Source organism: Mus caroli, chromosome X (assembly GCF_900094665.2).
Source record: "Mus caroli chromosome X, CAROLI_EIJ_v1.1, whole genome shotgun sequence".
Classification (NCBI taxonomy): domain Eukaryota; kingdom Metazoa; phylum Chordata; class Mammalia; order Rodentia; family Muridae; genus Mus; species Mus caroli.
The window spans coordinates 698,210-722,095 of NC_034589.1; the positions used below are offsets into that span (position 1 = coordinate 698,210).

Genomic DNA, 23,886 nt, shown 5'->3' on the forward strand with positions numbered 1-23,886 from the left:
CATTTCTCTGATGATTAAGGATGTTGAACATTTTTCAGGTACTTCTCAGCCATTTGGTATTCCTCAGTTGAGAATTCTTTGTTTAGCTCTGCACCCCATTTTTAATGGGGTTAAGGACTTCCTTCTAAGCATCCCTTTCTTTTTCAGAAGTACTGTCTTCCCAGATTCATTTTTTAGGGAGGAATTGCCTTAATTCTGTCTAGTCTCCTTTCTCAAGAGCCTTCAGTAACCTGTGATCAGCTCCTCAGCTCTTCTTGGAACTAAATGAAAGTATTCCCCATTCCTACTTGTGGCTACAAGGTTGGGAGAAGTCAGGATGTATAATTAGGGAGCAGAAGTCAGCTCAGCACCTGCTTTCTGTTTTTTTCTCTGCAACACAGATTGAAGATGGAGGCAAGGCGGCCTTGTCCCAGAAGATGCGGACTGGTGATGAGCTGGTGAATATCAATGGCACTCCATTGTATGGCTCCCGCCAAGAGGCCCTCATCCTTATCAAAGGCTCCTTCAGGATCCTCAAGCTGATTGTCAGGAGGTAAGGCACAGGCACAGAGGCCATTGAGAAGTACTCTATCATTATCATCAAGAAAACAGGTATTTCATCTGTGCAGAATTGTCCAGACAACTAAAGAAGAATGGACAAAGGGCCTTTGGTTCATATTTTGACACTGCTGTACACTCATTGCACGCATTCATGTAAATGCTTCTTCAGAACTCATTTGCTCTTCTGAGGACTCAGTGACTCAACACATGCAAGGTACTTCCACTCTGGACTTCTAGAGCTCAGGCTTTCCTTCTCAGTCGTTAGTTTCCTGTCTTTATCTTATATATATACCAAAGTTTCTACATCACTGTTATTATTAAAAAGTGATTATTAGAGTATATCTATCATGATATAAATTATTTATAATCTATTATTAGTGGAAAATGCAAATTACCTTCCATGAGCTTTCTTTCTCCCTCTGGCTACTACTGTTTTCCTCCTTTTGTTTTTAGTGAGTCACAAAAAGCAGAGTCTATCCTTCCTGCATATACATTTTTTTCCTTCTATTAACTTTAGGATCCCTGTGGTCTGAACTTGGCATCTGTAATTCAAGTGTAATGGCTATCAAAGGCACAAAATGTTGCCTTATTGTCAGAGCCAGTATATTATTTTCAGTCCTTATCATATATGACATCGAAAGGACATTTGATAGTTGGTCCACATTATGAAACTCTTTTATGAAACTCTGACTTTTATCATAGTCTATTTATGTCATTGACTCCTACTTTTGTGGTTCCTATTTTAACTGAACTCCTTCATTACTAGACCATTACTTTGACCATCCTTTCAACATTGTCTTTTTGGCCATTCTACCTTTTCTAACTTCATCATAATATAGAAATGATTATATGGAAATTTTTACCAGCTCCTCCTGTTTCAATTTGTATTTATATGGGGATGATTCTGTCTCTTCTGTCCCAGACCAGATAACCAGTTTCATCTTGGACATTTACACTGAAATGCACATATAGCATTCTAAGTACAGTATGCTGCTTCAAGCCTAACACATCACTGTATTGTCCACAAAAGCTTCCTATCTTGGTGACACCCCAGCAACCAACCCAGAAGGAGAGTTCAGTTCTTTTATTGATCACATATAATAATCAATTTATCCAGTCTTTTTCTAAAAGAGAAAAGGTAACAGTATTGGATACACCGGAAGGATTATATAGCATCCCATTGTTTTATTGCATGATCTTCTGCTACTTAACATTAAGCCATGCCTTTCCAGATATAGGCATCATGGTAAGTAGTGCTGTATACTACATAATAGCTACAACTATCACTGATTCCATCTTGTATGAATGGTTCCTTTTTTCTATTCTAGGGATGGAATCCAAGGCCTTAAGTATGCTAGTCAAGTCTTTTCCACTATAGATAGGTTGGTTATAGTTTATATTTTAAGACTTCATACAAGGACCACTTGATAAGGGTTCTTCCTTAGTATGTGATAGACTCATGGGTGTTACTCCTTTGTTCTGTCACATGGAAATTTGGGTTCCTTGCATAGTGTTATTATTGTGAAGATTAAATGATATAATTTATACAAAATGCCTTTTACACAATGGATTTTCCCTCCCAAGTACTAACCAGATCTGAATGTGCTTAGCTTCTGAGATCAAGGTGGTTTGGCCATAGATACATAATGCTCTATCAGGGAATTTCAGTTCCCTTCTCTGAGGTACTGAAGTAGAGCATGATTGGGGTAGGCAAACACTGTTAGTGGGAAATGTATCAGAACTGCAATGTACGCTGTACCCTAGTCTATAGAATTTGATTTGCTGGGAAAACAATTAGGGGCGGCCAATATCTGAGCAGAAAACATGGCTCTTGGTGAGATGCTGGTTGTAGACAGGCAAATACACTAGTAGAGTGTGAATACCATCAGAGAAGTTTGAGTTTACTCCCACAGATGAATGTGAAGATGCACGGTTTTAACTGCTCACGGTTGTCTTCATTCTCTCTACTAGCACTAGCTGCCACTACAAAGCATCACTTAGGAGTGGCTATAGTTATAAACTTGGAGATAGCAGGGGCCTTTGGTTTTTGTGATATGAAAGGCATGATGGCTTGCAGTACCTACCTTCCTTTTCTACCTTTTCAGCACCCCCACTTCAGCCCTTTCTGCTTGAGGCATTCGATGCATAATTTATGAAGTGGTGCTGCCCTCTTGTGGAAAACTTAACCTTCCCTTCCGACCTGCTGTGGGCATGGTGTAGGAAGCTATAGTTCCTAATTTTTTAGTCCTAGTTTCCCCTCCAGTTTATAAAAGAGGTCTCTGTTCTTCATAAACTACGGCATAACAGAAGTGCGATGTACTTACACTTCACAAGTGTTCATCTTATTGACTTAGACTTGAGTAACACATGGTTTAAGTAAACCACTGACAATGCTGGGCTTCAGGTCTTGCCTTAAGTCCTTTGAAATTCATGACCATTCAAAAAGACTTTAGAAAATGGCCTACTTTGAAAACCCAATCCAACTTGTATCTGTCTGTCTGTCTGTCTGTCTGTCTATCTGTCTGTCTGTCTGTCTACCTATCTATCCATATCAGTCAATGGTGTGCACATGTGTATAAGTGCAGGGCCTTGTATATGCTAGGCAAGCATCTATCCCTGAGCCTCCTCTTGTCTCACCTTCCTCCAATGTAAGTAATTTCACGCCATGACATGTCTAACGTGTTCTAAACCTCTCTTGTTTTCTCTTAATCCAATCACTCTTGGTTTCTCACCTGTACTATTTTGAGCGCCTACCCACTGGCTTCTCAGCATTCAGTTTCATCTATTTCCAATCAATCCATGCTCTGAAAAGGCATCTTAGCAGGCCACTTCTCTACTTGACAAAAATAAAAAATAAGAACCATAATGCCATGCTGTTTTCAAAAGATTTATTTTATATGGATAGACTATTTAACCACATTAAAGACATCATAGTCATGAGCCGTTTTGAATATTTTGTTAATTATTTAAAAATTTATGCATTTTATCTTGGTCATACTCATTTTTCTTCCTATCTATTCCCAGATCCAGTACCCCAGCTCTATATCCACACAACTTTGTACCTTCATGGATTTTTAAAATAATTACCAATCCGATTAATGCTGTGTATATGCTCCTGACTGTGTGGTCATTTACTAGACCGTTTTCATCTACCAGGGGACATACTCTTTAAAGAATCTACCTTTTACTCTCCTCGCAGCTATTGAAGACTGCCAGCTCCTCGGCTAGGGCGAGGACTCTGTGACTGAGTGATCATTTTGAACTAAAAATCATGATATTTAAATATATGAAGTAAACTATGTTAGCACTGTATAAAGAACAATTATGAAAATATCTGTATCGAAAACATTGATATAAGTTAAGTTAGAAAACAAAGAATACCAAAATGGAAACACTTGGAAGAATTGAAAAACATGTCATTCATTCTAATTAATACAATTTATAAATATTTTATAGAGAATTTATTATTTTCCAGTATTTTTGGAACATCTAAAAATGATTATATGTTATGCTGCAGAGAAAATATATGCAAATTTTAGCAGCAGAAGTGACATTGGGTTTGTTTCTGATAATAATGTACAAATTTTACAATTTTAAACAAAAATCTTTAAACAACTTTAATACATCAGAACACATTTGCATGCAAATATCAGATCAGAGAAAAATAGCAAACTAATAAAAATAATCAAGCATGACTTGTCAAACTTCAAGATTAGTATTCAGAAGTGAATTTATAACATTAGATATTTTATTAAAAATGAAGAATACAATTACATATCTAAGGATCTATTATAATATTGATGCCAAGGGCTTGATTTTGGGAACTTGGGAGATGGATTCAATAGATAAACCTCTATCAAATTTAATCAAGTAAACAAAGATGAATCATAAATAAAATTTAAATGATAAGTGATAAATAACCTCCTAGAAATAGTTTCTGGATTTAACTACAGATTACATTGACTATATTTTAAGAAATCTTGAAATCACAGAGAAATTTAACATATCTACTTCAGTTTTAAATGCCAAAATTATTGAGAAGCTGTAGAATAAAAGGACCTGAAACAACAGAAGTGTAAAAAACAACACTAATACCCAGACAAATTCCCAAAAGGGAATTCAAAGTTTTTGCAATAGCCTAAACTCTATTACAGTGTTATAAATCTGAAAGTGTAGAATTATTCAGGTTGCTTTTAAAGCTAGCATTACTTTGATACTAGAACCCACTACACTGCCCCCACACAGGATCCTCTAATTATTGAGTTTTGATACATAAAGTGCATAAATATGAGCCTATGAAATATAATTTAGAACCATGGGATAATAGTCTAAGTGCCAAAATATAGTTTTTGGAAAAACGTAAAATCTTGACTCATACAGACTTAGAAATGAACATATGTTGCACTTTATTTAACTCTAATGAGCAAACTGTAAGGTGTTGGAATCAGTTTAAAGGCAAAGTGAAAGAAAAACAAATTTAATTTAAAGATAACACTAGACCGCAATAACAAGTTAAAAGCTACAGAAAGAAAGACCTCCAACTCAGAGTATCAGCTACACACTTAAAACACTTGGCAGTACCCTTAAAAAGAAATATGCATGTCATATAAAGGACATATATGGATGACTTTTCAAAACAAAATTTCCACTGAAAGTGTACACAAATAATTTTGATTATCTGAATAGCCCAAAGACATTGCATAAAGTGGTAGTTAAATAGCTGATGATACAGCTCTGTGGTAGAGCACTTGCCTGCCATATATGAAGCCCCAAGTTCAGTTTTCCATTACCAATACCATAAAGCATAACAAAGAAAAGCTTAGTGGTAGAGTGCCTACTTAAACACAAGGCCCTTGACTCAGTGCCCAGTAGCAAAAATCAATAAACAAACAAACAAGCAAACAAAATAAACCTGGAGGGCAAAGGAAGAAAAGAAAAATAATGGGTATATTATTGTGATAACGTTTTTGTTGTTGTTGATGATGATTTGGGATTTTTTTTTTGTTTTTGTTGTGTTGTTTTTTTTTGTTGTTTTGTTTTGTTTTGCCACATGTGGTAGCATATTTCCGCAATCCCAGTACTTGTGGTTGTGGGACTTGGGAACAAAAGACAGGAGAATTAGGAGTTCAAGGATAGCCTTAGATACATAATGAAGTCAAGAACAGCCTAGGCAACATGAGTCCCTTTCTCAAACTAAAACAAACCAAAACAAAAACAAACCACAAACTAAGAAATAATGGAATGAGCAGTATTTTCACATGCACTGGCTTAGTTACGCCCCTATTCTGTTGGGATATTCTTTAATTTTGAAATTCAAATCAGCCTTTATTATTCTGTTTTCCTTATATGTGTTATCAGTCAACTTCCAGATCATGTGTCCATTTGTATGATGTACTTTTGCATCTAATTCGTTGTCATCTTTTCTATCACAATTCAAGGTGCCATACTGAGAAATTCTATCGTTCTTTTAGATGTACAAACATTTTATACTCTTGGGTATTCATCTTAAGGAATACTTCCTTCTGTATTAACAACTTACTCTCTTGATTGTGCAATGGACCTTGCCAACCTCTTCCCCACCCCTCTTGAAACAAACTCTTACCCAGGGTGATCTTGAACTCATGATCATCCTGCCTCAGCCTCCAAGGTCCTGGTATTATAGGCATGCAGCACCATAGTTAGCTCTTGTAAGCATTTGAGCCGTCAATATTTGTTAAATGCCATGCTTTTGCTTGATTCTGAAAACTCAAACATGAAGAACATGGTTGTAGTCCTTGCTCTCATTGACCCTTGATACCTACAGTCTTTCTTGTCCAGGATTCTTCACTCACTGAACAGAGAATATAGTTTGTGACTATTATTTCAATTTTTCTAAGGAAGATACATAGATCCATTAGAGAGAAATTAATTATATGATAGATGTTTTAGAACTGGTGCTCATTAGTGAGTATCACGTAGGAAGTTGTTACAAATGCATTTTATTGGATGCTATATTGGGTCTAATGAATCAAAACTCTTGGTTAGTGGGAGCTATTCCAGTTACATATTTTAATCACATTTCCAAATTAAAAGCCAACAGTTTGTGAAACACTGCCTTGAGGCATCAAGGTTCAATTCTCCAGAATCAGTAGAGAAAAACTAAATGCAACCCTACAGTAACTACCTCTTCTCTATTCAGATTCAATTTCATACATTCAGAAGACCAATACAAATCATCACAGAAAGATCCAACAGGAAATTCAAATTCTGACTTTCTGAGCTGCATATATAGCAGGAGATGGCCTAGTCGGCCCTCACTGCAAAGAGAGGCCCATTGGACATGCAAACTTTATATGCCCCAGTACAGGGGAACGCCAGGGCCAAGAAGTGGGAGTGGGTGGGTAGGGGGAGGGGGGAGGGTATGGGGGACTTTTGGGATAGCATTGGAAATGTAAATGAGGAAAATAAAAATAAAAAAATAAATAAATAGTAAAAAAAAAAAAACCAAAAACCAAAAAAAAAACCTGTTAATGAAAGGCTGGTGCAAGGAAGGGTGCAGCATTTGACCAGAATCCCTGCAGTGGGAAGTATAAATCTGCACTTATCCTCTAGTCCCGTACCAACCCCCTATCCCCAGTAGTAGTTGATAGCATCACCATCTACTTGGACATTCAAGTGAGAAACACAATAGTCCTTTAGTCATTTCTGTCTGTCACTGAGAGCTCTATTTACCCTTTAGACAGTCCCAGAATCTTCACTCTTATTTTCTCTGTGACTACCCCAGTCCAGTCCCTCCTTGCCTCTTCTTGAACTATTTATTGTCCTCTTAGTTGTCTTAGATCTGTCTGCTAAGGTGTTAGTACAAAGATGAGTCCAGAATACTGTTCCAATTATATCCATCCCCTGCTGAAAACTTCTCTGACCTTCCTTGCTCAGAGGGCAGTTAAGAAGAGTGAACAATTTATCGCCATCTCTGCTCACACCAAGAATCTTGGCTATCATTCTGATTATCAACTGTAAGATTCTCGATTTTCTACTTCTTACCACAGCTGCTCTGAGTTCATCTGTGCAATATCGTATCCAGAGGCCGGCGTTTCCCAACATATCTCCTCATCCTCTGGCTCTTACATCTTGTCTGCCCCATCCTTTGCAATGTTTCCTAATCTTTGGGGGCAGAGCCATTGTTGATGTAGGTCTCCTGTCTATGGTTGAGTACACACAGATTCTTTTCCCCAGCATTTCAACCGTAATGAGTCTCTATATTAACTATGATCCACATAAGAAGAAGCTTCTCTGACCAAGGTTAGAAGCAGTACAGATCTGTGGACATAAACAGAAATGTGTAAAAGACAGTTTAACATATAGAAAAATAATATCCATGTGTTCTGCCCAAGGGCCTATGACTTCCCTATACATGGGTTTTCATCCATGTCCAGATGTATTTCACCCATGTATATGTTACCAGGTATGAATTCACTCCTGTGGAGCAGGTAAAAACCCCAACCATGAGAATCATTAGTTAGCCCTCATAAACAGGCTTGCAGCTATGACACCAGTGCATACATCTTGCCTCGAAGGTTAGTACAAGAGCACACAGGGTCCAGAGCTGTATAAAATAATGTCTTTTCTCCCCCAGCAGCCTGCAAAACACCTTCCAAAACTATAAAAGCTGGCTAACAGAGAGCTTCCTTGTCAGTTCAAGACTGATTTTCTGTGTCCTGCAGCGGATGTGTATGATGCCTTCAGCAAATATGGTGTTACTGTCTAGTTATAATGGGTGACCTAAAGCTAATGGTAATAGCCTATGTTGGTTGGGATGCCTCTGGGGCCTCTCTGACCAATACATCATAAGCACGTATAACCCATCTGACAGCTAGACTACAAGAATCATGATGGTCATTATTCATTGTTGTGCTTTTATCATGTAGTGCTAGTCATAGCCACTTCCCTGTAGCAGACTGTGTTCAAAAAATCCTTGAGTCTTTTCTATGTCCCTATAGCAGGATGTAGAAAAAAAATATTCAGTCTACCTTGGTTTATAAAACTTAAATGTAAAAATGGACATGTATATCACACCCCTGTTCTAAAGGCTCAGGAACCATTGTAGAAGGGGGGGCAGCAAAGAAATTGTAAGCCAGAGGTCAGGTTCTGGGCGTGTCCAGAATTGAGCAGTATCTTCTGAATATGACAGGACCATATGCAGTCATGAGCTCACAGCAGCTGTGTTTGCTTGCACAGTTGCTATACAGGATCAAGTTAGTCAACATTCCAGTATGGAGTGGGGAGGGGATAATGAGCCACCACCCCTTGCTGAGAAGCTATTGACAGGTGATGAGTTCTGGGGACTGGAGAGTCATTTTTCTTTCAGGGTGTGGCCCTGGATAGGTTGAGCATGATGCTACGTCACCCATGATATATGCAGTATAAAATTGGACTCAATGCATTATAGAAAAACGAAGGTAAGGACTTAGTAGTAGGTGGTGGAATGGAGGGGGAATCTGGGAAGAGTTGGGGGTAGGAGCAGGAGTAACATGATCAAAATACATTCTGTATACACATATGAAATGCTCAAATAATTAATAAAATATTGTATTTTAGAAAATGAATATCAAATATCTTATGCATTTATACTTTTATAAGTATTTAGTGTCTGTCCCTTTACAAAATAGAAGACTTTGAGGCTCCATATAATGGTTTAAAAAAAAAAAAAACTCCAAACGGTTTTGAACATGGCAGGCACTCAGTACCACTGAGCCTCAGATCTTCAACTTGGCCATCCTTTCTCTTTGCTATGTTGCTCCTACATCTAGAAAATTTTCTACATTTCTTTGCTAAACCAAAGACTGGCCATACTCCATAATGAAGCTTCAGCCAAAGGGGCCATGTCGTTAGAAGTACCTGCAATCCCTATTTCATCTAAGTTTTCTGGAGTGTAGACTCCATAACTCTACTGAGGCCAATAATGAGGTAGGCCTTGCCTATGGCCATGGAACTCAAAATGATGATGTAGCACTAAAAGCCACAATTTCTGTCAACCAATTGGCCTTTCTACTGTTTCAGGAGTTTGTCAACACCTTTGCTCCCTCCTCTAGGCAGCCTTCCTGCATTTGAGAGATGCTACTCCTTCCTGTACCCACAATAAGCTTGGGATCCTATATTTTACCTTAACTTAGATAACTCTGGATATAGAAGACTGCCAGATCCTTTCCCCAGCTTTTACTTCTTCCTGCTGAGCTCCAGATTTCCATTCCAAGATGTGCATTACCTCTGTCCTGATAGCCCATTATACCACCACCATGGCATTGTTCCCATCTCTATAAGTCAAACTCACAACGAGAGAGAATCTCTTCAATTTCTTTTTTATACTCCAAGTCCTTTCTGAGTTTCCCTCTGCAGTGTTTCTAATATCCATGTCATCCATCTCCTTCACCTTCTTCCTACTATTGCCTGGGACTCATTACCTCTTATCTGGATGCCCTCCAACCCATTCTTTGCACTTCTGCCAAATTAATCTTCCTAAAGTACATCAAAGTATTTATTTCAATCATCAATAATTGTTCTTCGGGTAAACCTCATGAGTTATGAGATCTCCATTGTGCCAGCCTGGGTCATGTAATTCCCTTTCTCAAATATGCCCCAATTGTCTCCAGAAATAAATACAAGTATCCCGTCCTAGCATTTATGACCCTCTAGAGCTGGCTCTACAGGACATTTTTTTTCCATCTTATCTTCCTGAAATCCAAAAGAGTGCAACTTTCCCTTTACACATTGTTTTCCCTGTGCAGGGACTCTTATTGTCCTTTTCTTAGAAAATAGGTTTCCAGTTTCTATTCTCCCTTATTGTGGTATTGCCAGCCTGTCATCCTTTTTTGCCCCATTTCTTTTTTTTCTCTAATGCTACAAACCTGCATGGGTTCCTCCCATTTTGAAAATAGGTATTCACCTTTAAATATATTTTAAAAAAACCTGTCTCTTTGTGTACCCCTACAAACATAAATAGTTCGCAGTAAATCCAGTTTTCTCCACTCTGATTTCTATGTTTAATTGGTCAAGTCATGGTCATTTTTATCTACTGAAAATTCTTCCTTTTCCTCTTTCTCATTTGTGTAGTGAATCAACACCTTAGCATGTTACCTATCTTCAGTATTGTCATTCTCTTTACCTCCTAAATTTAATCTTGTGTCACAACCAGAGTCATCTTTTGAAATGCAAATCTTGTGATGAACTCACTGCTTGTCAAAACCACCCAAGGCTGCCCATTGTGTTCAGGATAAAATCCAAACTCCTTAACATGGTTGAACAGGCCTCTTAATTTTCTGTATCTCCACCATCTGTGCAAAAGCTTGCACTTTAAGTTACAGCCACTTTCAGCTGCTTGTACCTCTTCAACTCTAACATCATTTCTCATATGCCTTTGCCTTTTTCACATCTGCTTCCTCTATTCAAAACCATGACTCTTGTCTCCTTTGCTTTGCTTTGCTTACTCTTACTTAACCATTCCAAATCAATTTTAAGCTTTCCTTAGCCAGTGCAGCCTTGAAATGTATTCTGTTTTTTCACATAGACAACACTTCTGGTTTCCTGTATTGAGGACTGTGATAGCATGCTTGCTTGTCTGTTTTCCCATGTGAGTTTTGGGCAAAATTTAGATGATGATCATTCTTATATCTTCATCATGGCCATCCTAGTACATAGCGGATTGATTACATGCCAAGCATCTACTCTATTGTTAACTGAGCTGAACATATGTGTGCCAAACAAGGAAGATGAGAGTCACTGTTATGAAAAGTGGAAGCCTAGAATATCAGGGGTGTTGTATTTATAGGTATACAAATACTTGAAAGTTGAGGTTGTACATCCAGTAAAGGAAAGATATGAATCAAAGGTAAGTCCAAAATTTCACAACAGGCTAGATGGAGGTATAAGGCAGTAATTTCAAATATAGTTGTATGAACTTGAATTTACTGAGCAGTGCACTTGACACTTGTTTTTTTCCAAAGGCTTCTCTGTGTAGCCATGGCTATCCTAGAACTCACTCTGTAGACCAGGCTGGCCTCGAACTCACAGAGATCCTCTTGCCTCCACTTTCCACTTTCCAAGTGCTGGGATTAAAGGTGTGCACCATTACTGCTTGGCTTATATTTGTTATATTAAAAGGAAAGAAAATAATTTAACTTTGAAAATGCAGGATTTGAACCATCTAAGAACTCCAAGTATAAATTATATAGATACTTGCAACTATGGTTCTAGAATATAGCAAAGATGTTTGTACTCTGTAATTACATAGGGAAGCTATTAGGATAGATGGTAATTTAAGGCACTGAGATGGATAGGATTTTCCAGAAACAGAAGTAAAAGAAAATAAATAGGAAAAGTCTAGTACTTAATGCTTGGTGACATATATTTATTAGCTAAGCACAGGGAGAAGATCCCTCCATTAATTAATATGAGGATAATTATTGAATTCATATTCTGTCTATGCCAAGTACTGTTGTGGGAACTGAGGATACAGCATTGAACAAACTAATCTTTCCTCACACGAATCTGATCTTCTAATGGAGATAGATAAACAGTTACTATAGGGAAACAAATATATACCAGCAGTGATAGGTGCTATGAAGGAAAATGAAGATGTGTAAGAGCACAGAAATTATTAATATAGAGATGCTACTTAGCATTAGCAATAGTTTCAGGGTTTGGTAGCTACAAATGGGATGGATTCCTAGGTGGGGTGGTCTCTGGATGGCCTTTCCTTCAGTTTCTGCTCCATTTTTTTCCCCTGTGTTTCCTTTGGACAGGAACATTTCTGGGTTAACAATATTGAGATGGGTGGGTGGCCCCATCCCTCAACTGGGGGCCATGCCTATCTACAGGATGTGGTCTCTACAGGTTCTCTCTCCCCTTTGTGGCTTACTTTGGCTAAAGTAATCCCCGTTTGGTCCTGGGAACCTCTTGCTTCCCTGGCATCTAGGACTTTCTAGTGGCCACCCCCAGTTCCCCATCCCCTACTGCAATTTCTTGACTACTCCTCTCTAGTCTCTTCCAATACCTGATCCTGCACCACCTTTTTTTCCTTCCCCTCCTCTCTCCCTCCCTCTACCTCCTGTGATTATTTTGTAGGATTGAAGCACCTACATTTTGGTCTTTCTTCTTCTTAAGTTCTATATGGTTTGTGGGTTGTACCAGCACCTGACCAATGCAGAAGCAGATTCTCACAGCCAACCATCAGACTGAGGCCAGGGACATAAAGGATGAGTTAGGGGAAGGACTGAAGTAACTGAAGGGGATTGCAACCACATAGGAAGAATGATATCAACTAACCAGACCACCACCAACCAAAGTGTACACATGGAGGGACCCATGGTTCCAGACACATATGTAGCAGAGGTTGGCCTTATCTGACATCAATGAGAGGGGAGGCCCTTGGTTCTGTGGAAGCTTGATGCCCCAGGGTAGGGAGAATGCTAGAGTGGTGAGGTGGGAGTGGGTGAGTGGGTAGAGGAGTACCCTCATAGAGGCAAAGGGTGTGAGGGAGGAAGGGATGAGGAGTTTGCAAAAGGGTAACCGGGAAGGAGGATATCATTTGAAATGTAAATTAATAAAATGATTAATTAGAAAAAGATAGAGATGCTAGAGGCAACAGGAATAGAAGTGACTTTAACTAGACTAGGGATGGTCCTTATGCAGGTGTGGTGTGTGTGTGTGTGTGTGTGTGTGTGTGTGTGTGTGTGTGTGTGTGTGTGTGTGCATGCATGCATGCATGCACATATACATGTACATGGAGGCCATAGGTTAAAATAGGCATTCCTCTATCATTCTCCATCTTATTTTTTGAGATAGGATCTTTCACTAAACTCAGAGCTCACCAATTGGTTAGATGGTCTGGCCAGAGGGATCTACTCGTTTCTACCTGCACAGTAGTATTATAGACACGCTCCCCGGCTCACACCCCTGTCTTTCACATCAGTCTGAGTGAGCTGAACTTGGATCCTCTTGCTTGCATGTTAGGCACATTGCCAACTGAGCTATCTTCCCAGCCTCTGTCTGAAGATTTGTAAGTGAAAATTTAAATGATGAGAAAGATGCAGCTCTATGAAAATCTGTGGAGAAGAACGTCAAGTATAAAGACCTTTAAATGTAGAAAAACTTAATATCACAAAAGCTTAAAACAAACAAACAAAATAACAAGAAAATTGAAACCGGAGTACAGCAACCAAGTAAATGAAATATGAAGACAGTTGAAATTGAGGAGGTAATCAGAAACATACTTGCATAAGGACTTATAGGGTCTGGTCTGATAAGAATCCTAAATGTGTTATACTTGGGGGAAGGACTGTTAAAGAGCTCCAAATAGGACAATGTTAAGATTGTTCTGGCTACTGTATAAAAATAGGGAGCATGGAGAGAGACCAGCAAAGACTCTCAGGAGATTAATTGCTGTGAATCAGTTAGGACATGGTGGTCAATTGACTTCAATTTTGTCAAAAAAGATGGCGAAAATTATTAGATTTACAATTGGTTTCAGAGGACTTATTGATTGGTGAAATGTGATTTAGACAGGGTTGTGGCGGAAAATGAAAAGGTAAAGGTTAGGCAGGCATGGTGGCGCATGCCTTTAATCCCAGCACTTGGAAGGCAGAGGCAGGCGGATTTCTGAGTTCGAGGCCAGCCTGGCCTACAGAGTGAGTTCTCTGAGGACAGAGTGTTCAGGACAGCCAGGGTTATACAGAGAAACCCTGTCTCGAAAAAACAAAACAAAACAAAACAAAACAAACAAACAAACAAACCTGAAAAGGTAAAGGTTACAAAGTCCTTCAATTTAGGCTTGAATAACTGTATGGTACCAGTTGCTAAGACAGAAAAGACTGGAGAGGTTGGACATAAGTTTGATGGGGGTGGGGAAGGTCAACCTAAGTGTTTGAATCTATGCATATTAAGTTTGGCAAGTCTACTAATATCAAGTAAAAGAGATATCTAGAGCTCAACTGAGAAAGTGGGTCAAAATTGAATATCCAGATTTTGGACTTAACCTCTAATCACTAAAGATTTGAGAGTAGATGATCTTGCTAGTGGATTAAATATAAACAGCAAAGAAGAGACATTATTGCACATCCCTTAGACAGTATGAAAAAGAGTAACAAAAAGAGTAAGTTGAGATGTGCCAGGGACGTGCTACAAAAACCTCACAGCAGTATGCATTAGCTCTAGTGAAGATAAGGATTTAAGAGACAGAGACAGAGACAGAGACAGAGACAGAGACAGAGACAGAGACAGAGACAGAGAGAGAGAGAGAGAGCTCAAACGTGTCAAGTGTTGGTGAGACACCAATTCTGAGAATTTACTATTGATTTTGGCAACATAGAGGTAATTAGCAACTTGAACAATGGAATTTGGAGATAGAGGCCTAAATGGATTGTCTGCTAAATTAATGGGAGGAAAAGAAATGAAGTATTAGCTTAAGAGGCAGTTAGAAGAAATATATAAAAATTTTATTTGTCAATTATTAAAATTACTCATTTTACTAAGAGTGTTTTCTTTTAAATCACAATCATAAAGTATCTAATGAAACTGATTTCATAGAAACAGATAAACTGATGCTTTAGAAAGGAAGAAATAATGACAGTAAGGTCTTTGAGAATGTTAGAACAGAAGTAGAAATGAAAAACCATCGGTAAACATGAGCACAATTTACTTCATTGCAAGGCCAGGAAGGGTTAATCACTGACATGGTGGTGGGGAGAGACCTCATTATATATTGCTTTTAATTTTTAATTAAATAAAAGGGGATTCCATCACCCGAGAGTTGGGGGAGTAAACAGGTTTAAAATGATAGAAAAAAGGCAGTTAGTCACAAAAGAAGGAAAGTAGAAGAGGCTGGTATCATGTAAGCCAAGGGATTGGAAGGAGTGATCCATCAACTGCTATTGTTGAATCAAGTATTGCAGTCAAGTTAGACGAATACTGAAAAATATACTATTGGGTTGTGGAATTCAGAGGTTATTAGTTGGTTTGGGCAGAAAAGCTGTTGTTAACATATTAGGAACTGAAATGTGAGTGGATTGGGTGTGCAACTTAGTAGTATATCACTTCCCTAATGCCCACAAACCCTTAATTCCATCCCTAGCACCCTCTCCAAAAAATGAGGCAATCAAAGGTAAGGAATTACACATGTAGAAAATTTTTGTGGTATAGGGGGTGTTAGGCATTGGGCAAGATCGGTGAGTACTGTACCACTGAGCTACATCCCAGCTGAACAGTCCTTCTACAAGTGGAGAGTGACAGAAGTAAGCTGTGGGAAGGAATCTACTTATATTATGTACTAGACTGAATTTCATGCAGAAGAGTGACCTACCAAAGTCATATAGTCACTTGCCCAAGATATGACTCTGCTGGTTTCCAACAGATGTTAAATATGAGAGTGAATACATTCACAAATCCTGTATCCAAATAAAATCAACAGAATCTCTTAAAGTGTCCTATGAGAAAACTATCTGCTTGCCTCTTCCAATAGATGTATTTGGAAAAATATCTCTAAAGACATATTCCTTTAATGCAGAAGAACAAAACAGTGGAGATGACAACATACAGTTCAAATATAATCTAGGGTCTCTAATACCCATCTTCTCCCTAGAAAAGATAGACATCTGATAAGTCTAACCTAAGAACTCCAAGGAATTATTTGGTGTTTCTCTGCAGAGAGTAGGGAATACTGATACCCAAAGCTGTATTATAGTTTCCCCTCAGAGTAGCTTAACAGCCACAGTGGATGGGAGAGGGAAGTGTGTATAACAGGCTTATATCTATCTGTATTTGAATGGTATAAAGTCGGCCACAAATAGGAATGGCATGGAACGAGATCAGGGTAGATCAGATCATGGATAGATGAAATCAAGACCGTCATTTAAGCTAACTCTCAGAGAAACTGACTCTTGACAGCAAAATAATTCCGTGCCGTGTGCTAAACTTTGGAAGTAACTACTGGTACTCTGCCACTGAGTCATTTTAACTATTAATAATTAGACAGGACAATGTCATTGAAAATAATGTAGCATAATACAAGGAGTGGTTTTGCTCTATTCCCAGAGGGGTAGACTGGATGGAACCTAATCGCTTTTTCCTACACTAATTTGGCTGATTGTGTCAGAGAAAAAATAGAGGCCGATCATTTTGTTTGTTTTCCTTCTGTTGAATGACTCACACTTGACCACAGACATCCATAGAAAGAATTCCCATTGGTAGGAAGATAACAGAATGTATAATAAGAATCCAGTAGCTTGAAAGGAAGAACTTCCCAAAACTTGAAAAATCATTCAGGGACCCCTAAAGCACTATAGAGTTAGAACCTTGAGTTATTGACCATCTATGTCCAGAATGTAGCTTCAGTGCCTGGATGACAGGCAGCATTTGATGATTGAATGAGTAAAGGAAAGGTTGGTTAATTAATGAATGGTGCCTTTCGAGAGAACAGCTAGGAATACCAATATAGTAAGATAATGAACTGATAGGTCAGGCATGTTATCTTTATGAGTCACCTTATGATTTCATTTTCAGTGATTTCTTCTGAGGATGAAATTCAAGAATTTAGGTAATATACTTGGAATCCAGCATATTAAGTTATATTAGCTCTTTTTGCCCAACTCATCCTCTCATATAAGTCAAAGAAGTTTCTGTTTGCTTTATCACATGAGAGAAAATTATGCTTTGCTCTTTAAAAAAGAATCGCAGATATTGATATTAAAAACAGCTTAGCTTAACATTAACCAATATCTTCAAGAAATTTTAGGGTAATTTAAAAATATTTATTTTAGTTTTGGAGATTATAATTACTTTCTTATTTTCTTTCCTTCTCCCAAATCCTCTTTGCTCTCTTTTAAATCTATACTCTCTCTCTCTCTCTCTCTCTCTCTCTCTCTCCCCCCATTGTTACCTGCATATATGTATACATGTATATAAACAGGACCAGGAACGGTGGTCTTTCACCTTGTCTTTTATCAGTCTGCCACAAATCTAAATTAAAATAAAATGACAAACTCTCCTGGCAGCATAATTTTATTCTTGGAATGTGTTCAATATCCCAAATACTGGAGGCCGCCTCTCGTAGTGATTAACTGTCCTTCACACCATGTTGGCTACAGCTGTTAAGCTAGCTGTTCCCCTAGCCTTGGCTGTTGGTGCTAACCAGTGGGAAAGTCCAAATTTACATGTTTCACTGCCTCACTCTCAAATTTCCTCCTTGAGTTATTTTTGTCCTGCCCCACTAGACAGAATTTCTAGAAAAAAAAAAGGAAAAAAAAAAAAAAAGAATAGCTTCATTTAGGAAGTGACAGCGCTAAGGATAAAAAAGTAGATTTTTCTCTCTTTCCTTAACAGGAGACTTTTTCAGCCTTTTCTCTTTTACACATCTTCTCTTCCTTCTACTTTTGAACTTTTAAAGCTCCAGTTAAGAGACACCACCTTAATTTAGATACAATAAGTGACTTAATTAACATCCCAGACTGGCTCACTTCCTTTAACAACAGTGTCCAACACATTTTTTTCCTCTGAAATGTTTTATTTTCCCAGAGTCTCATATCCCTTGCACAGAACAGAATGTTTTGAAAAACAGTCAAACAGTTTTATCAGACGTAAGTGGTCCTATCACAACTCTAAAGATGGGTTCAGAAACATTTTGTGAACAATCATGAAAGTGCTAGAAAATTATCAATGGATAGAAAAGCCATTCAAATGAAAGCATTGTAAATGAATCAAGATTTTTCAACTTGAAGAGATAATGTTTTTGATCCTTAGAAAAATGTAGATCCTTGTTCAAATGGTTTAACAAACACAAACAAAGCCTGTTTTGAGATTATTATCATTTTGAAATGTATTTGGTTGAATTTTTTTGTGTTGTTTGCGATGCTTCCGTTTAGGACACTGTCCTATTATGTAGTCTAAACTCATCTTAAATTCACAAACTTCTTTCTCTCTCATCCCATCTGAGTGCTAGGATTCCAGGGTCACACCACTCTGCTCAATTTGTTCTTTATATGTTTGTTCCATAAGACAGGAAGAAGTGATTTATGAGCAGCTTTTAAGTACTGAAAATATTCTCTAGAAAAAAATATGCCCCTTTAGAATGCCAGGAATTGATTCTCATGGCTTCCTCTATCCACCCATTTTTCCTTGTCAACCCTAAGGCCTCCTATCAGCTACTTTATTCTTGACAAATCTTTTTCTTGAAATCCATACTGGAAACACAATTAGTGATACCTATAAGAGAATGTTTGTCTTCCTTTTCTGTTAAAGACCACAAGAAATCGCAACATTTGTAGCGAACAAGATTTTAGCCAGATCTTCTAGGGGACTTGTAAGTCACTTTGTATAGTCAATGCTAATGCACTAAGGAAAGCTATGGAATTTTCTTTACTGACTTCAGCAAATTATTTCCTCCCCAGGGAAGTCTTACTGAGACAGAGTAGAGGCAGTTGGCAGCAATGGCAGAGAAATGAATTAACTACAGCCTTTTCATTTCTTCTCATTTAAGACAGAGTTCTCTCTAAATGTTGATGCATTGAAGAAACTACTTTTGTAAAGACTAACTGGCAAGCAGTCAGAAAGGAACTTTGGGCTTTTCTCTATCAATTTATCAAATGTTTTGTCAGATAGAGAGACAGAGACAGACAGACGCACAGATGGACAGACAGACAGAGACTATGCTCTTTGTTTTTGTCCTTTGAGTGTAAAACATAATTCACTAGCATAGCTTCAGCTCCCTGAACACTAATGCATCTTGCATTTACATCTCTAGCCTCAAACTCTTTTCTGAATACCAACTGTGTAGTTCCAGTTTTCTTACCATAGTTTTATGTAGAAACTTGAAATACAATATATCCTGATATCTCCCCTCCTCTCTTTCTTTCATGGTCTTACTCACATCCAGTGGTCTTTTTCCTTAAAGTATGATGTCATGAAGCATTTCAGTTTCTTCCTTCTCTCAGCTACTTACTTAATTCATCTTTATGACATCAATGACAACATCCTATTAATGCTACCTCTACTATGTTTCCTTGTAAATCTCATTCTTTTAGCCTCTTTCAGCATCTTAACATGCACCCAGAGCTGTGTCCTCTCAGGACTCTGCCTTTGCATAATGCTATTCTCTCTGCTTAGAATGTTCTCCGACCTGTCCTTTGACTAGTAAAATCCCTACTGTGTTAATGGTCCACCATTTATCACTAGCCACTATTCCCATAGGATAAAAAATTATTCTCCTTTGTGTTCTTATTGCATAGGCACCAGTTTTGGCATCCTTCTGCCATGCCAAATTATGAGCTCCTTGAAGGCAGAGAATGAACTTTCATTGTCTTTGAAATCCCAGCACCTAACATATCATAGTCAATGGTAAATATTACTAAAATAATGAATTATGTCATTTAAAATCCAGGTCTATCAATTCCTTTAGTGAATCTTGATATTTGGTTCCAAGTCTAAAGATTAAAAGTTTATAGCTTTACACCTACATAAAATCTTTGATCCATTTTGAATGTGGGTGCATGTACATAATTATGAGTCTTGAGATTTGTTTTTAGATGTATAGTTGTACAATTGTGACAACACTGTTTCCCAAAAGGGCTACCTTTCCTCTATTGAATTTTTTTGTTTATGATAATATTATTATTACATATTATTGTGGTGATATATTAAATGTATTATTGTGTGTGCCTGCTTGTGAGTGCACACATGTACATATGCACACACACTATATCCATGCGGATGCCTATGGAGGCCTGAAGAGGAATACCCCGGAACTACAGTTATATAGGCAGTTGGGAGCTGTGTGATAATGTTACTAGAAACTGGAGTCTTTTGGAAGAGCAGCAAGAGCCATCTTCCCAGCCCTTATTGAATTGATTTTGCAACTTTCTCAGAAATAAGTTTCATATACCTAAGGGATCTACTTGTGTTTCTGTTGGTTTCATTTGTGAAAGATTATTAAGTCTCCACCAATACCACCCAGCCTTGATTCAGTATGATTCTTAAAATCTGATAGATGGACTCTACAATACTAAATGAAATTTCAATAGAAATTTCAGTAACTATGTACAGGAGTTTGAGAAATTCATCTTCTTTCTACTACACTGACACTTCTAATCCAGGAGCACAGTGTCTTTCCATTTATTTGGATGTGTGTTGACTTTTTTCATAAGTAATTTGTAGTTTTCAGCATGCAATCCTATACATTTGTGTTAGATGTATATCTAAGCATATTATTTTTGGCAGCAAGTTCTAATTTTGTTTCTACATGCCTATTGTTAGTGCTCAAAATATGATTACTTTTAAAATGTTGAGTCTGTGTACTTCAATCTCCTGCATTATTCGTTCTCTTAGTTTCCTTTATTTGTTTTGGATCCCTTGAGATTTTAACACGTGCTCTAAATAAGAATTTTTTTCCCTGTCTTGTTTGTGTTTCAACATATTTAAAATTTTCCTATTGTATCTTTATATTTGCATCAGTGTTTTGAAGAAGAATGAGTAAAATGTCTGTCTTTCCCTTGTTTCTGATCTTAAGAGCCAAACAGCCATTTGTTTATTTATTTATTTATTGTAAATACTGTAAACATATATTGAACTTTTAAAAATTAGATATTTTCTTTATTTACATTTCAAATGTTATCCCCTTTCCTAGTTTCCCCTCTGAAAATCCCCTATCCCCTATCCCCTCCCCCCTCCTCCTGAGCCCCAACTCTCCCACTCCTGCCTCCTGGCTCTGGCATTCCCCTACACTGGGGCATAGAACCTTCACAGGAGCAAGGGCCTCTCCTCCAATTGATGGCCGACTAGGCCATCCTCTGCTACATATGCAGCTGGAGCCATGAGTCCCTCTATGTGTGCTCTTTGGTTGGTGGCTTAGCCCAAGGGAGCTCTGGAGGTACTGGTTGGTTCATATTGTTGTTCCTCCTATGGGGCTGCAAACCCCTTCAGCTCCTTGGGTACTTTCTGTAGCTCCTTCATTGGGGACCCTGTGCTCAGTCCAATGGATGGCTGTGAGCATCCACTTTTGTATTTGCCAGGCTCTGGCAGATCCTCTCCGGAGACAGCTATATCAGGCTCCTATCAGCAAGCTCTTGTTGGCATCCACAAGTCTGGGTTTGGTGGTTTGGTGGTTGTTTATGGGATGGATCCCCAGGTGGCACAGTCTCTGGATGGTCTTTCCTTCAGTTTCTACTCTGAACTTTGTCTCTGTAACTCCTTCCATGGGTATTTTGTTCCCCCTTCTAAGAAGGATCGAAGTATCCACACTTTGGTCTTTCTTCTCCTTGAGTTTTATGTGTTTTGCGAATTGTATCTTGGGCCAGCCAGCCTTTTACTAAGTATGATATGAATGGCAGAGCTTATATGCAAGCTCTTTAACATGTAATGAAACTCCAATCTTTTAATTTTTTAAATTTATTTTGAGATTATAATGTCATTACATCAGCCCCCCTTCTTTTTCCCTCCTGTAAACCCTCCTTTCTCTCTTTCAAATTCATGGTCTTTTTTCCCTATTATTGTTTCATACATATATCTATATGTATATGCAAATATATTCCTAAATACATTAGTACAACCTGATCACTCTGTATAATATTACTTGCAGTTATCATATGAAGTAACGAGTTTTCTTATTGCATTTTTGTATATACTTGGCTTGGATGAATTTAGTCTTCCCTGTCTTCCACATCTCATTTCTTTGCCCCATCCACAGCCTTGTCCCTGTCTCCTTCTTGTTATCCTGTTCCAATATTCATGTTACATGCACTGTGTTAACCTCTCCACTTTTCTCTCTTCTTCCTTAGAGCCTCATTTTGCCCTAGCTCATGGGCCCCCTTAGATTTCTTCTTAATTCCATGTTTGCTGAAGGTTGTTGTAAATAGATGCTGAATTTTATCAAATGCATTTCAGTTTGTGAATAGAATAGATTCTTTGTGTTATTAATACAGCATAGGATGCTGACCAGTTTTCAAATATTTAGCTGCTTTTGCATCATAGGAATACATTATTCCTGATCACATATGCCATTGTTTGTACAATAAAGATCACTATTCTGTAATATTTTCATGAGGATTTTTGTGTCCTTCTTCATGAAGTCTCCTGAGGTTTTTTGTTTGTTTGTTCTGTGTCTAGTTTTCACATGTAAGCAATTCTTCGTTCATAAAGTGAATTGGGAAGAGTTCTTTTCCTGTTCATTTCTCAGAAAGATTTTATATATAACTGGGGCTAACATTTATAACATTTAGGTAATTCACAATCTTTCTAATTTTCATCTCCTTTTTAGACATAGTCTAAATATACAAGTAGCCTGAGACTTGTTACACAGCTCAGGTTGGCCTCAAATTCACAATTCCCCTGCTTCTGGCAACTGTAATTTTTGGCTTCAGTTTCGTTGAACTTTACTTTTACAAGCTTTTTGTTGTTCTCGCCCTTCTACCTGTTTAGTTAGTTTAGCCTTATTCTTTTTTTCCTAACCGAGTAATTCATGACAATAAATTTCCTCAAAGTATTGCTTCAACTGTGCCTTGCAAATTTTAATCTGCTGTATTATTATTTTCATTTAGTTAATGAAATATGTGATTGCTTGGGAAACTGCTACTTTGACTCATATATTTCTTATAATGAGTTCTTTAATTTCTAGTTGTTTTTATTGCTAATTTCTAGTTGAATTTCATTGTGGAAGGAAAATGTACTTACGTATGATTTAAATTCTTTAAAAATTGTTGATTTATCTAACAGAACAAGATATAATCTATTGCAGTATATGTCTCATGAGCACTTGAAAACAATCTGCATTCTTTTGTTATGTAATGTTCCTTATAAATCTCAATTAGATTGTATTGGTAAATGGTATGATTAAATCCTACTGTTTCTTTATTGATTTTAATCTTTTCTCTATCCATTCTTCACAGAAATATATAAGCACTGTGGATAACTGTGGGTTGATCTGTTTATCCTTTGTGTTCTCTTTCGCTTAATGCAGTTATCTAAGACTGGCAAGCTATGAAAATAAAGTATTCTTCTGGAATATTAACTAATGGAGAACTTGAATTATGTTAGCAACCAAAAGCCTTCAAGTATAGAAATACCTCTCCATTTTTACAAAGATGTTAACAATCATATTTCTATTATAGACTTTTTAGGTAGCTTATTTTTTTCCTGGTTTATACATAATCAAAAGATTAATTTGTTGCTTTCAGCTCATGATCATGCACGTTATTACAATTAGTTATTGCATCTACTATAACGTAACAAGGGACCTAGGAACCATCCTAGTTATGATGCTAATAGTTCCTGAATCACAGAGAAAACTCATCGAACTTGCTTGTTTGCGGTGTCCTCTGTTTTGTTTTGTTT

General features: G+C 37.6%; 1 protein-coding gene across 5 annotated transcripts in view; it reads left to right on the plus strand.

Moving 5' to 3' along the window:
- Positions 1-23,886, plus strand: part of Shroom4 (shroom family member 4) — a 224,059-nt gene that overhangs the window by 117,824 nt on the left and 82,349 nt on the right. For 4 of the 5 annotated variants that reach the window (XM_021153944.2, XM_029473009.1, XM_029473013.1 and 1 more), the window contains one exon: positions 381-532. In XM_021153944.2, the coding sequence (XP_021009603.1) occupies positions 381-532 (152 nt within the window). Of the gene's footprint in view, positions 1-380; positions 533-651; positions 755-23,886 lie in introns of those variants that run through there. The other variant, XM_029473012.1, reaches the window with a different exon arrangement.